The 16,033-nt window shown below is 38.5% G+C and overlaps 1 protein-coding gene across 4 annotated transcripts in view; it reads right to left on the reverse strand.

Moving 5' to 3' along the window:
• MYO1B (myosin IB) overlaps nt 1–16,033 on the reverse strand; it is a 225,842-nt gene that overhangs the window by 61,287 nt on the left and 148,522 nt on the right. For all 4 annotated transcript variants that reach the window (XM_069070179.1, XM_069070180.1, XM_069070181.1 and 1 more), the window contains exons 8-11: nt 3,911–4,009; nt 3,544–3,647; nt 2,386–2,533; nt 1,942–2,060 (exon numbers count right to left, since the gene is read on the reverse strand). In XM_069070179.1, coding sequence (XP_068926280.1) covers nt 1,942–2,060; nt 2,386–2,533; nt 3,544–3,647; nt 3,911–4,009 — 470 coding nt within the window. The remainder of the gene's footprint in view (nt 1–1,941; nt 2,061–2,385; nt 2,534–3,543; nt 3,648–3,910; nt 4,010–16,033) is intronic.

Raw genomic sequence — 16,033 nt, forward strand, 5'->3', positions numbered from 1 at the left:
ACTCTGTTAAATGCTTCCTTATGGTGAAGTCATTGCTTTCCTTAAACCAGTATTAGACAGGAGGATTTTACTGTCAGTTTTTGTGTTAAACAGAGTATATTTGTAGCGCTTGACTGGCAGAGAGGTCACAGACTTGGGATAGAGAGATATGGAAGGGAAAGTGTTAAATGGTGGGAAAGGAAGGAGTCTGAGAAAGGGAAAGTCCACTTATCTGCTGAGGTCTAATGTGTCAACCAGGAAATCCTGAATAAAGGGGCCTTATTGGGAAATTATTGTGGAGAGCTTCAAGGTTCCAGCCTTGAGAGTTGGTCAGAAGAAGCTGGACTATTGCTCAATATCATACAATGTTTGAAATTCTAATTCTGTATGAGTCACTGTATCAAAGAAAAGATCTGACTACTTCAAGGGAGTGAAAGCTATGGGACATTAAAAATAATAGTAGTTCAGAAGAATGTAAGCTATAAGGAAAAGTTAATAAATTCAACTCCTTACTCATTGGGCAGGGAGAGGAGAAAGAGAAGAAACCCTCCATTTGACATGAAAGGATTGACAGAAACAGTTATTTTTCAAACACTCATTACACATTAAAAAAAAAAAAAGATCACTATAACTGATTTTTTCAAATAAAGCTAGAAATGCTATAGAAAAAAAAAATCAGGGGCAGCCAGGTAGCACAGCGAGTAAGAGCACCGGCTCCAGTGTTGAGAAGACCTGGAGATTGAATCCCGGGCTCAGACACTTAGCACCCACCCAGAAACACCTGGCCGTGTAACCTTGAGCAAGTTACTTAACCCCAATTGCTTTAAAAAAAAAAAAAATCTGTGTTTTGGGAAGAAAGTTGCTCTGGCTGAATACTGAGCTACCTTCCAACTCTATTAACTATTTCATAGCAGACATAAAGAGGGGAAATGTCCCTTCAAGCTCTAATTTCACGATCCTGTAAGAAAAATGTGACTACAAGCTGAATTCACCTAGTAAGAAACACAGTATAAACTACAATAAAAAAAATAATTCTTCTAACATAAGAAATAGCCAACCTTTTTAAAATGGAAAATATGTTGCTGACATTTCTTGGGGGTTGTTAGACAAGACTCTCCTCTAATTTATACAAAATACAAAACCTCAGTATGTATTTTTTTGGCCTAAAAAGGAGTATTTACCTTTGTAAGGAATACAGAATTGTATGAAGCTTGTAATCTGAATCTACCTTTACTCCAGGTATATAATAGGAAGACTGACCAATGAAGGCAAGCAGTGGAATCCCACCTCGAATTCCACTACTCTGAAGGGGATGGGACTAAGCAAATGCACTGTACAGTAATGGAGAGATAGGAAACCCTGGGCCCAGCTCTGCTCTGCTCTAGTCTGCTGACTAGTGAAAAACTGGACAAGAGACGCAACTTGGATCTCAGTTTCCTTCATTTTTAAAATGAGGGTTAGCATCCTAAACTCCCTATTTTGAACATGATGAAGATCAAATTATATCATGCATGTGAATGCACTTTAAAACACAAAAAAGTGTTCTACAAGCACAGAATATATCATTATTATTACTACCTTTGTTAGAAAGAAAGAAAAAACCACTTAAATATGCAGTTAGTGCCAATCTCACTGTGAGAAAGAAAGCTCAGTAGCACATAAATGAAATATTCACTTTAACATCCTTTTTGTTAGAGAAAACTAAAGCTATGCTTACAGTTCTTGGTCAGATTAAGCTAGAAAAAAATGAAATGCAAAGCTGATTTAAATAAGATTTTGCTTAAACAAACACATAAATAAAACCAAGACCATATATAAAGACTATGAGGACTACTATGTTGGACTGTCTTTGCTGCTGGACACGCATGTCCACCATATTTGTGAAAATTAAAGAAAAAAAAGGGCAGGGAAACCATTCTCTTTACTCAGACAAGTGAATCCAGTTGGGATTTGGGATTTTACCTGAGCGACATTTAGTGTTGTCGAAACTTTCTCCTGTTTGGCTTCAACTGTTCGGAAGCTGAAAGCCCTTTCAAGGACTGACTGATCAATGCCAGTCAACTCACAAATTTCCTTCAGCTCTGTGGAGGAAAAAAAAAGAAACAAAACTAAACAAAAACAAAAAACCCAGAATGTGACTCTGTGTTGCAAAACACTCTTAAGAATTCATCATAAGAATCTTCACCTTTTTCTCCATCATCTTCTACTACCAATTCATGCCAAGTGACTTTTCCCCAAGCATTCATATGCTCTGAATTTACTTTGGATTACATTTAGGTGTAGCTTAAATATGTGAAGTAACATTCAGATGGAGCTACCGAAAAATGTAGGTAAACTTCATGTCTGAGACTTAAAACTGGGCAGAAGTTCAAAGCAAACTTGCCACACAAAAGTCCACTGACTTACCATTTTTATCTTTGATTTTGCTTTCATCTAAGCCATTCACTCGAGATTCAGGCTTGAACTCAATGTTCCCCAGTTTTAGTACTGCTGCTATTACTTCTAAGACAGACTGGGCTTCATGATCCATAAAGCCCACGATCTGCATGGCATTCTGGGAAAAGGAAGCACGTAAATTTTGTTAACTAAAGAGAATAGGTTTTAAAAGTCAATTTCAGAAAAGAAATACACATTAGGGGCAAAAGCAATGGAAAAAAATAGGAACTTTACAAACTTCTCTATTCCAGTTGAGAACACCATCACCCTCCCAATAACTCACAATGGAGATATCATTCTCCATTGCACACTCTTACCCACCGCACTCCCATATCCAATCTGTTGCCAAGTCCTGTTATTTCTACCTTCATAAAGTCTCTCTTGTATACTCCAAGTATACTCATATCCTTGGAAATGAATCACTCAATTTTGACTGTGAGAACACAGAACTAAAGTATAGTAGAAAAAGTGTTGGGACTTTTGAGTCCAACAAATTTTGGGCTGAGTTTCTGCCCCTGACACCTAAGTTAAGTCTCTCTGACTTAATCTGTAAGATGAGAGGGTTATGTGGCCTTAAAGGTCCCTTCCAAATCTAAATCAACAACTGTAAATCAATGCTCAATAGTTCCCAAAGATCAGAACCTCAGGGTGATTTAAGAAAGACATGTCTTACTCCTTTTTTATAGTGATAATGCCACTGAAACGCTACCCTTATGGCATGGAATTAATTTGAGCTAATAAAGCAAGAAAGAGAGGGGCAGCATGGCAGTGGATAGATGAAAAGACTTAAAATCAAAAAGTCCTAGGTTCAGGCCTAGTCTCTGACATAATCTACATGAGTTCCTTAACTTCTCAGGTCCCCAGGCAAATTTTTTAAAACTATAAGTTACAGAGGAGTTGCTAAATTGGATGGGGGAGGGAGGGTGAATGTCACCAATTCCATCACCATTGGTAATTAAATCATCAATCTAGACAAAAATAATTTTTTTTTAAAGTTGAAGCATTCTTATAACAACTTGCCACCCTAGAAACATATCTTAGGAAACAAGCTGGGTTTTCCATAGACATTACCAAAGTCAGTTTCAGAGATGCAAAGTGGCGATATCTATCATTATAGACAGGACTTACCCTAACTGTTCTGAAATTTGCTGCATCATCCACTCCGTTCACCTTGGCAGAGTCCAGGCTCAAGTAGTTATATCTGCTGAAATCCCGCTCCAGTCTGAGTTTATCTAATGGGTCATGAACACAAACATAGAGGGTATCGTCAATAAAGAGCTTGGGTTCAACTCACTTCCATGATGCCTCCCTCACTCATTCTACCACCTCCTCCTCCTTCCAGTAATTCAGTGGCAACAAAGTGAGCCCATTTGAGATGCTGCAGGCCTCTCCTGCACATGAAAATTCAAAGAAAATAAGAAAGTGGGTGGAAATCATGGACACTCTCAAGGTGCCTGCTAACTGTGGCAGCTTCACTAAGAAGACAAATACTTACAAAGCAGATCTTCGGAGGCTCCTGACAGGAGCTGATAGAAAATGTGGAAGTTCCTTTCACCTCTTGGCTGCTTAACAACACGGGACTTTTCTAAGAGGTCTGAAGAAAAAAGATGAAAATGGTAGAACATCAGTCACCTTTCTTCAAAATGCTGCATGTTTTTCTTCTTTGTCCTTCGCTTTCTATTTTTTCTCATTCAGACCCTATAACCAAAGATACTGATGGCCAGGACTGGTTCCCACATGGCTATGATGTGCCAGACAGACTTCTACAATGGGTCAGGTCTAAACAAGAATTTATAATCACAAATGTAAGGCTCCATCTCAACTCTTTACAAAGGGTAAATCTGTAGAGACCAGAGGACCCTAAGGGAGAAACAATTAGTATGTTTTTGGCTGCCTGTCATCCAGACACGACAGGAGCAATAATCCCTGAGAGCAACAGAGCTTTAAGGGGAAGGTTTTTTTAGGGATTTCCAATGCCAACCACACCCGCCACTGAAAAAAGTCATCTTTTGTACCACATATGCCATAAGTTGGCAACTCCTAGAGCAGCATAGTTAAACTTGTACCACCCTTTGGCAACATGAATGAGTTCAAGCTAGAGTAGGTACCAGCAATACCCTGAGACTCACTATATCATAACCCCCGGCAATGCAGAATAATTATGGACTGCAAAAGCAATGCAGAGACCAGGCTCACCATCAGCAATCAGTAATCGGCTGGCTTTTTTGGGACAAAGACTGAATTTCAGTCAACAGAGGGTTAAAATGTGAGAAGTGCCAAAAGCAAAGATCTCTGCAAACAACAGCTGTGGCCACAAATTAATGAATGGTATTCACATGTGCCGTGGGCTGCTGGCCTAATCTATCTATTCCATTGCCTTTTCAATACTTACAAGGGAGAATGTGTGTGTGTGCACACACATGTGCAACACACTAAATGTACAGCCTCAATTCACTGAATACAAAAGACCTCTTAGGCCTACCATAATAACACACATCTGTTACTGTACAGCAGATGAAGATCATTACTTAACAAATACTGCTCCTTTGAAGATTTACTATACCTTTTTTCTCCAGATGCTTGTTGCTACCATAACCTTCAGGATACTCTCTCACTTTCCTTAATGATTTCAGAACCCAGCTTACTTTCTTCTCTCCCCTCATCATCCTAGATGATAATAACAATGTTCAAACTGATGACCCTCCCAACATCCCTTAGTCTCTTAACCTGCTCAACAACTATGACTTCCATTCCTGTCCTTTTGACATTTTTTAGGATTATCATACCCTCAGCTGAGCTCACCACCCAGGAAGCAATTCAATCTCCAAAATCTCAATTTTTCTTTTTAGTGTTTTCTTCTCTTACCACAACTTGTGGTCTTCACACCTCATATACCTCCTAACCTTGCTCTTTGTTCTCAGTGTGCCTTCTTGGATCTTCCTTCCATCCACCTTTGACAGTTTTGAACCTATAGTGAGGCATTTCAATGACATACCTTTGTTCCCCTGTTGAATCCTTAGTCTTCTAAGGATTTAATGATCTTACCCTAACGATACCAACCTTAGATCACTTCTTTTATCTACTTTCTTCCCTTCTACTCCAGAGAAGAACAGAGGTGCTACAGGATGTCCCTGGGCAATGCTGATGGGGTCCATTCTAAGTGCATTACTAACTCCCTGTCATATCCCCCATAGCAGCTGTTCTAAACCTGAAGATGCCCAACCCCAACATCTACTCTCCTTCCTTTTAACAGATGACCTTAACTTTTACTGCAATGTGTAACTGGGGAGATTCATGCTAGTGTCTTCATCTTTCTACCCCTATACTTCCTTGTGTTTTCTATCCTATTTTCATGTTTGAGAGGATAAGGTGAGTACTCTCACCTAATCCCTTCCACTCCCTCCCATATTTTCTAGTACCTAATAATAATGATAGCCAACATTTCTATAGCATCTTAAAGTTAGCAAAGCACTTTACATATTTAATCTCATCTGATTCTCATAACAACTCTGTGAAGTAGGCAGCATTATCCACATTTTACAGATGAAGACAAGAGTCTGGGAAAGGTTAAGTGACTTACACAGGATCACAAAATTATCTGTCTGAGATAGAATTTGAACTCAAGTTCTCCTGACTCCATGTCCAATGTACTACTCATTACATCACCTAGCCGACCATTCCATTAGTCACGTCCTTCTGACTTCATCTGGCTTCATTCCCCATTTTCGGTATCTCTATACAGTCAGATCATCCCTGTTTTAACAAACAAAAAACCTTCTCTTGACCCAGACACCATTCTTCAAGCTGCACTGTCTCTTGGCCATTTTGCTACTAAATTTTCTAAGACGGCGAGTCTCCACTTGATACCTTTAATTTCCTTACCACCTACATAAAGTCTTCCAATCTCACCATTCTATTGAAAACTGTTCTTTCCAAGGGTCACCAGTGAATCAATGACTTAACTGCCAAATCTAAAATATAGCCTCATCTCAAATTGCATTCTCCCTAACCTCTCTGTTGCTTCCTTCTCAGCTCAAATACTTTCTTCTGTATTAGGACTTTCCTGGTCACTCAGTATCTAGTGCCTTCCCTTTGAGATTTTTTCCCCATCTATTCTGTAAATATCTTGGTATTTACATGTGGTCTTCTTCATTAGGATCGGAGCTCCTTGAGGGTAGGGAGTATTTCTGATTTTCTTTCTATCACCAGCACTTAGCTCAGGTTTGGCATTTTGACTGATTTGATGTTGAGAGCTACTCATACTTTTTGATTCTCTCTCCTTTCTTGGTTTCCATAACACTGCTTTCTCATTCCTCCTACCTCAATGACCAAAGTGACCAATGACTGGTTTCTTTTCCTTTTCTTATCACCTTGATGTGAGAATCCACCAAAGCCCTCTTCTATTCATTCTCTTTCCACTGAAATTTTATCCACTACAGCAAAGTTTTGTCACCTCTCTAGAGAAGACTTTCAAATCTGTATATCAAGTCCTGACCTCCTCCCTGAGCCCTAATCCCTCATTTCCTCCTCCCTGCAGTACAACTCTATGTAAATATCTGGTCAATACTTCAAACTTGCCACATCCAAAATTAAACAAATCTTCTAAGCAAAACATGGTCCATCTTGATAACCTTCCAATTTTTGCTGAAGGTACCAACATTTTTCCAATCTAACACGACGGGAACTTTAGGCATCTTTGAATTTTTCTTTCCCTCTCCCTCACTCCCATGCACAATAAGTTGCCAAATGTTGCTAACAGAAAGAAAAACAAATGATGGAAGCAGAACTCAGATGGAGAAGTGATTAAATAAAAGCAACTTGAAAACCCCAGGTGAGATAAAATAGATTCTTTCCTCTAAAACACCTTTCCCATTTTTCCAATCCTTCCTACTCTTACTGCTACTACCCTATTTGGGCCTATGTGGACTTTCTTTTAGATTATTATAATGATGTCCTAACTCTACTCCCTGCTTCTAGCTTTGTTTTTTTTTTTTTCAGCTCTAGCATTTATTTTTTTTTTTCACCACTGGCTGAGTAAATAATACATAAGTCTGATCAATCACATCATCTCCCTTTGCAAAACACTTCAGAGGGCACTTATGGCCTTCAGGATAAAATATAAACTCCTTGGTTTGGTTTCCAGGGCTTTTCAAGACCTGGTACCTTCCTCCCAGTCTCATTTCAAGGTACTTCCTTTGTATACATTATAAATTGTGAATAGCTTGCACACACAAAGTTATTTACATATCATATCCCCCTTTAGAATGGGAGGAACTTGAGGGAAAGGGATGTTTTTTTTATTTTCTTTGCATCCCTAGGGCTTAGCACAGCGCTTAGAGGAAAGAGATCAATAAATGCTTGTTGATGGCTGGACTATATTTGTTCCTTAATTTAATTTTGTCCCACTATTTCATCTGCGACCAAAATGTGCCTTCTTTTGAATGTCCACCAGTTAACACCCTTCCAATAAATGCTTGTTGAACCGAAGTGAATCATTTTCATTCAAAACCCAGCTCTGCAATTTGGAACTATGCCCGAAGGGCTATAAAACTGTGCATACCTTTGATCAAGCAATACCACTACTAGGTCTGTATCCCAAAGAGGTCATAAAAAAGGGGAAAGGATTCACATGTATGAAAATATTTATAGCAGCTCTTTTTGTGGTGGCAAAGAATTGGAAACCGAGAGGATGCCCATCAATTGGGGAATGGCTGAACAAGTTGTGGTCTATGAATGTAATGGAATACTACTGTTACATAAGAAATGATCAGCAGGCAGATTTCAAAAAAACCTGGAAAGACTTACATGAACTGAAGCTGAGTGAAGTGAGAACCATGAGAACAATGTACAAAGCAAGAGCAACATATTCAATGATTAACTTTGATAGACTTGGCTCTTCTCAGCAATACAATGATCTAAGTCACTTTCAAAAGACTCAGGATGGAAAATGCTATCCACATCCAAAGAACTATGGAATCTGAATGCAGATAGAAACATACTATTTTCTTTTTTTTCTCTCTCATGGTTTTCCCCTTTTTTCTGATTCTTCTTTCACAACATGACTAATGTGGATATGTTTAATATAATTGTACTTGTATAGCCTACATCACATTGCATGCTGCCTTGGGGAGACAGGAGGAGAGAAAGGGGGAAATTTTAGAACTCAAAATCTTATAAAAGTGAATGTTGAAAACTAAAAATAAATAATTAAAAAAAATCCAGCTCTACTGACAGTTTTTCATTATCCCAGATAATACTGATTCTTCCCTTCTTTTATCTTTTAATCCTGCTTCATGCATATTATAATTTTTTAACATGCATTACAGACATTTGCATGTACATCTCATTTCTTTGCTAGACTGTAGGTTTTCTGTGGGTAGGGGCAGTATTGATTTTCATCTTTGTACGCTCAGCAACTCTTTGATCAATCAAAATGAATTATGATGTTCCCAGAGACTTCCAGTTTCAAACTCTCTACTCTCTTTTAGAGGTTATGAGCTGCTAGTTAGAGAAGTAATTCGTTTGATAAGTAGCTTGTCCAAAATCGATGCAAATGTTTAAAAGCATTCATTGGCATTTTCTACAAGCATGTGTGCACACTCACAATAGAACTGCATGAAGTCACAGCTGGTGATTACTTTAGGTACTGAGCATAAATTCAGTTCATTATTTACAAATAGCCACCACCTGACCATTTTCATTTATTTGAAAGACTCCCTGCCTTATGTCTAAACAGAAAATTGGCACAGCATTTTCTTCTGCTCCAGGCACTTTTTGCCTCTACTAACAAAGAAATTCAATATAGGAAAGAATTTGTAAGCACTTCATGTAGCTAAATCCCTTTCATATTAGCATATGTTTAAGCTGCCAGCGTATGGAATTAACCATCAAATTCTGGGGGAAAGAAAAAAAAATCCTAACACTAGAACGTTGCCCTCTCGTTACAACCTGGGCATTGGCAAAAAAAAAAAAAAAAAGACCATTTAGACATTCTGCAAGTATTTATTCAGTGTTTACTATGTGTGCCAGGCATTGTTTTGGGGCACCATACAATCAGTTGGTGCTTTTCAATTTTGACCATTTACTGGTATCTGCATCACATGCTAATACCATCAACATCATCATCTGACATTTTTATAGTATTTTCAAGTTTGCAAAATGATTGTGATTCATATACATTCTCTCAACTGATCCTTACAACAACCACTCTCCTAAGATAGCTTCTACAGGTTATTTAAGCAGCAGTGGCAGCAGCTAAGTGGTACAGATGCTGGATAGTGTGGATAGAATGCTGGCCTTGGACTCAGAAAGACTCATTTTAATGAGTTCAAATACAGATTCGGATAGGTACTAGTTGTGTGACCTGAGAAAGTCACTTAATCCTGCTTGCCTCAGTTTTCTCCTCTGTCAAATAAGCTGGAGAAGGAAATAGCAAAACACTCCAGCATCCTTGACGAGAAAACCCCATATGGGGGTCACAAAGAGTCAGACTCGACTGAAAAATGGCTGAACATTATCATCATCATGACCTTTTTATATTGTTTTAAAGTTTTAGAAATGTATTATATACATTATCTCAACTGAACCTTACAACAACCACTTTCCTGAGGTTGGTTGTGCAGGTGTTATTATTCCCATTCGTCAAATGATAAAACTGAGGTTCAGATAATCAACTGACTCCTTTATGGTCACAGAGAATGAATGACAGAAGTAGGGTTCCACTTCTCTACCACTGAATCCACCACTTTTTATACTTTGCCACAATGCTTCTCCTTTGCATATTATATGTAAAAGAAATAGGCTTCTCTTCCAGATCTTATGGAAGGAGGATTTTTTTTTAAGTTAATAGGCCTTATTATGGGACACTTTTATTGCCCAGAAGAAACCCTGTGGCTTGAGGCCTGTCAAACCACCACTCAGGTCCCATGATAAAACATTTTTTCTGTTACATCTCTTCTTGGCACAGAGATAGGTAGGGTTAAATGGGTGAGTTTATTATGGGGATCCTAAGGTATAAAAATTAGCCTGGGTATGTGTAATGTTAATGGGATTTAAGATCTTCCCCACCCATTAATAGGCCTCTTGTGGAGCCCATTAAGGGAAGCTTGCTAGGGGAGGTTTGATTGTAGGAAGGCTTTCACACCTTTTGTTAATTTCTAATTGGGCACAGAGTCATGAGGGTTGTTATGCCTTCTGGCTCTGAGAAGTGTGTGTATATCTGTATATATGCACATATACACACACAAACACAACATAAACACACATGTATATATGTAAGCACACATGCACATACACACATGTGTGCATATATGTGTATATATGTGTAAATACATACATATATACACTCTGAGTTAGTATTTTGCTTTGGGGACTCACTCACGAGAAGCATCTTGTGATTCCCTTGTCAAGATTCTGAGTGCCCATATGTACAGAGCGACTGCTCAGATGTAAAGACTCTCTCCATCCAGGGATGTATGTACAGTACATAGTTGATTCAGGCAGTCAGAGCCCTGTCTGTTGGACTTAATTTCTCTGCTTGTATTTTCTCTGAAGTTCAGGGTGCTGACTTTTCCCCTGAACTAGTGAATGTGATTAAAAAAGATTGTTGACCCCTTAAACAGCCATCTTTCCTAGTCAGGAAGCTCTAGGAGCCTGTGGTAGCAGCCATCCTGGGTATGCCAGTGTGGTTGCCCCTACAGTGTGTTAGTTTTTTATTCCCCTTCAAACCTGAAAGGATGTGATGTACCCAATTCTATACGCCTCGGTTTCCTTGTCTGAAAGCCAAGGGGACTGGATGAGAGGATCCTCAACAATCCCTTCTGTCTCTAGCATTTTAATCATATGATTTCTGATGCCAAGTAACTATTCTCTATTTTCTTCCTGTCCTTCTGTATAATTAAAATAAATGAACACTTTTTGAATACTCAGTGGGTGTCTTAACAATGTCCTATGTTATATTATAAAAAGGTAACTTCCACATGAACTGCAACACCCAGGGTGTTTTGGTCAATCCAAAAGTAGTTTCCTGGCTCCATTTAAAATTAATTCTCTGTGTCCTCTGTAGGGAGGGATGGTGTGGGGGAGGTACAGAAGTAGCATCTTCAGAATTGAAAATAAGGATGTTTGACAAATGATATGAAACTCAAAGGCAGAAAATTGCCTGCTATGTCTCCTTACAACATTTATAGGATGACAAAATGCTGCACAAAATATATATTTGTACAAAGAAAAAAGGTCTTGGTGGTAACAACTCTGTGTACAGTTCAGCTTTTGCACTTTATTCATGTATTTGCAGTTTAAAATCAAACTGACAAAAGGGAGCTCAAACATCTGGCATAAAGTAACAAAAGAACCATCCCCCTCCCCATAATTTTCATAAAACAACTAAAAGCCTTAACTAAGTCACCATGACAAAGTTATCCAATTTAACCCCCAGACAGCTGGGTATGCTGAGTGACAAAGTTTCAAAGATATTCCATTTTGTGCTCATGAAAAATTAATGTGGGGTTTGAGTAAATATGCTGAAAAGTTGGCATAATATCTGTGTAAGCCAATTAATTTTTAATTTCTAAGAGTTTATCACATGCTTGATATGGATTTGGGGGGGGGGCTAATAGCAAAAATGCAACAGGAAGAAAAAAGCAGAAATAATTTTTTAAAAAATATCCTGTAGGCAGATGTGCTAGATTATACATATATAAATTAGTCATAAAGGAATGTCCTCTGTGTATTTAAATGATTTATTACTTTTAGTTCAAAGTGAGTTGAACTAGATAGTGAGTTACTTAAGATTTTTAACCAACTCGTGCTTTCCAACTGTTTAAAATTTTGTAATGACTAAAGTTATGAGCCTCAAAGTCTCTTCTGTCTAAATTGGATCTGCGGACTCACTGAAGTGGACAATCCTGGCACTGATGTAGATTGCAAACCCTTGTTCCTGATCCTAAACTATTCTTGCCCATGTCTGCCCATGAACTGGCATAGAAGATCTTCCCAGTGGGCTTGGGCCTTTCTTTTCACTATACTTTTTTTCCATTTCATGAGTACCATTATGTTACAATGTGTTTTCTTAGAGAATTCCTGTTTTCCAATAGTTGAAATATTGTGACGAGTTCTAAGTGTGATAGTCTCATAAATTTTAAAACTTTATTTTAATAAAGTTGTTCAGAAGTGAATTGGGTAGCCTTGAGAAGTAGTGAGTTCTCTACCAATGACCATCTTCAACTTGAGTTGGGAGGTGCATAGGGTTATACATCAAGAAGCAGAAGGGACTTCACAAGACATCTACATCTAATCCAAACCTTTCAATTTACTGATGAGGAAACTGAGTCTCAGGAAAGTTAAGTGATTTGTTAAAAGCCATACTGATCCTACAAGGAATTTGGTCATGACTTATCTGACACCAGAGATAGCATTCTACCTAGTAAACCAAAAGGCTTCCTGAAGACAGTAACAAATGGGTTTTCTTTCTCAAATTAGTCTAGATCACAGGTGTCAAAAATACAATTTAATTAGATTAAAACATAATTGTGGAATACTTAACAAAATAAATAAAAATACAATAAAACCCACAGGGATTAGATTTGTGCACCCTCTCTTTGTATTTTAGTTTGACACTACTGTTCTAGATGATCTCTAAGGTACCTTTGAACTCTGAGATCCTATAAATTTAAATCAATAAATATTTACTAATCATTCATTATACGTGTGTGTTATGATCTATGACTTACTCTGGGGCTCCCTGAGCCCCTTCACTATCAGGGATCCCTACTACTTCAGGGTTGCCTAATTAGCACAGCAGAACTCAAGCTTCACACCCCACTATCAACCAATTATAGACACCCTTTTTACTGTTGTCTCAGTAAGACTATATTGGTATCAGACCCTGGTCAACTAATTCCCTTAACTAAGGGTGAACAAGAAAAGGGGTAATTACTCTGTGTAGCAACTATGAAAAGTTCCACACTCACCCCTCCCAACCCCTGGAAAAATCTCTGGTGCCATTTTCGATGGAGTTTGACCCATTTTGGTGACATCTCTTTCCTCACCCAAGGTGAGTATGTATGTGCTGAATAAACTTACCTGCTTTTACCAGCTTCTTGCCTCTTCAGTTCTTGCTGCTTCCCAAGTACCACATGGGAATTCATTCCCCTTGATAGAGCTGACCTCTGGCACTGTAACTGGAAGTTCTCTCCCTCCCCCTCACCTCCTAGGCAGAGCCAGGAGGTGTAGGACAGTACACAAGACACAGACCTATGCAGTGGTACCAAACCCAGTGACAGACTTGATGCTGTACACACTGACTTACTGTTATATATTTCTTCATTTAATTGACTCACAAAACTCAAATGTGTAGACAACGAATGAAGCGGATACAATAATTTCTTATTATGTTAAACCTTTGGGGAGCGATTCTATAATTTGTCCCTTGTAAGTCAACAGAGTCCGTGACTGCCCACTGTGTACACACTACTGTGCTTGGCACACCCAAGGTACTAACAAAACAAATAAATCACACCTTCTGACATTTAGGGACAAAATGAACATCGAGGAAAGAAGCATAAAAATGGCATAATTCACTAACACACTAGCAGAAAGGGAAGAGAGAGGGAGGAGGAGGAGAAGGAGGAGAGGAGGGAGGGGGAAGAGACAGATGGAGGGGGAAGGGAAGGGAAGGGAAGAATGGGGAAAGGGCAAGGAACTATTTCATTTCATCGTTGGATCTAGCCCCATCACTTAGTTCAGTGCCTAGCATGGTGGTGGACACACACACCACACACACACACACACACACACATCTTTTCCATGTAAGTCTCCTGGAGAGAAGAGAAAGAGGAACACACGGTCTTCATGTTTTCATTCCCTTCCCAAGGTCTTCCCAGTCAAACTTCAGGCTGGCAGAAGGTATGAGGTAGGGTTAGTAGGTAAAATCGTATTTTCTGGGGGACATGTAAGGAATCCTGAATATTAAAGGTGTCCTCTAGCGGTTTTAACCTTTTCCTCCTCCAAACCAACCCCCCAACAACAGATACTAATCTCTCAATATTTTAAACTGGCATATAGTGAGTACCCTTTGAAAGGCTCAGCATTTACCTACCAAATAATGTCTTCTGACATTTTTGAATGTGGGGTGGAGCCTTTCTCTCTCTCTCTCTCTCTCTCTCTCTCTCTCTCTCTCTCTCTCTCTCTCTCTGTCACAAGTTGACATTTAAGGTATACCATTAAATAAAACATCATTTTCATTGCTTATTTATTGACACAAAACACAGCTGTTCTGCTTTATTTTAGCTGATACAGAGTATAACACCTAAAGGTGATAAATTACACAGTTATAGCCTTTTTTCATTTATGCAGAAAATAAAATTAGGCTATACTATTACTCTGTCTCATTTCTTCTACCAATAAACTTATGAAAAATAAATATCACCTGATAATGGTACGTCCCTTCATCTGGAAAAAAAAAAGTCTTACACTGTGCTATAAATTGTCCCAAGAAATAAGAATGGTCTGCCTGTCAACGTCACTCTCTTTGAATGTAAACCTAAAACACTGCAATAAAGGTAAGCCAATAGGAAGCAGCATGGTGATTCATTTCTATAAGCAAATGGCACGTCCTTTTTTTTTTAAATATCCAGAAATAGCAACCATTGTGTTTTCCCCTAGTAACTAAAAAAAAAAAAATCCATTAATTAATGTAACCAGATGTTAAAGACATAGCTGAGAAAATAACTTGCCTTTTTTTATGTATGGGACCTGTAATTTCAGTAGTGCTGAAAGTTCCCGCTATCAATGCAGAGCAGCAACTTCTCTATAATTTATAGTTCTAGAAGATTGCCAAGGGGGCACTGAGAGGTTAAATGTGATAGTCAGGACCTCAACTCAGGTATTCCTGATTCCAAGGCAGGCTCTCTATCCATGTACTATGCCATGCTGCTGATCATTTGATATTTTGTTCAGGTGTTTTCAGCTGTGTCTGACCCTTTGTAATCCCACTGGGCGTTTTCTTAGCAGAGGAAATTGAAGCAAGCAGGGTTAAATGACTTGCCCAGGGTCACACAGCTAAAAAGTGGACTGAGGCTAGATTTGAACTGGAGAAGACGAGTCTTCCCAACCTCAGGCTAGGCATTCTATCCACTGAGTCACTTGGATATCTCAAGAAACAATAAGTAACATTTATTTATTAATAGTTATAAGAACAGCTAAGGAGCAACACTTAACTGTTAAAAGTCACCAATGACATGGTACTTAAATATATTAGTTTATTAGTATAAAGACAGCATCCTGACCATACGTGTGTGACCTTGGAAAGCCAAAAGATAGAGACAAGTGAACTGAGTTATGGAACACAAGGGCTAATATAGCTGAGTACATCCAAGTATTCTCTTGTCACTGCTTTTCTTAGCATGGGCTCCTGTAGTTTATTCTTGCTATGTGATAACACCCCAGAGCCCAAGACCTCGCCCTTCCCACTGCTCTAAACTTATTATCAACCACAGGAGCCAAATAACAGATAATGATGACTGCACTCCACATATATAATTTCTAAAAACTGTCAGTTATTTCTATTGTTTTAAGAACCAATGACAATCAGAAAGTGTTATTTTTATGGTAGAAAGGA

Source organism: Petaurus breviceps, unplaced genomic scaffold (assembly GCF_028583685.1).
Source record: "Petaurus breviceps papuanus isolate PSGF00001 unplaced genomic scaffold, PetGlider_PUasm1.0 90804, whole genome shotgun sequence".
Lineage (NCBI taxonomy): Eukaryota > Metazoa > Chordata > Mammalia > Diprotodontia > Petauridae > Petaurus > Petaurus breviceps.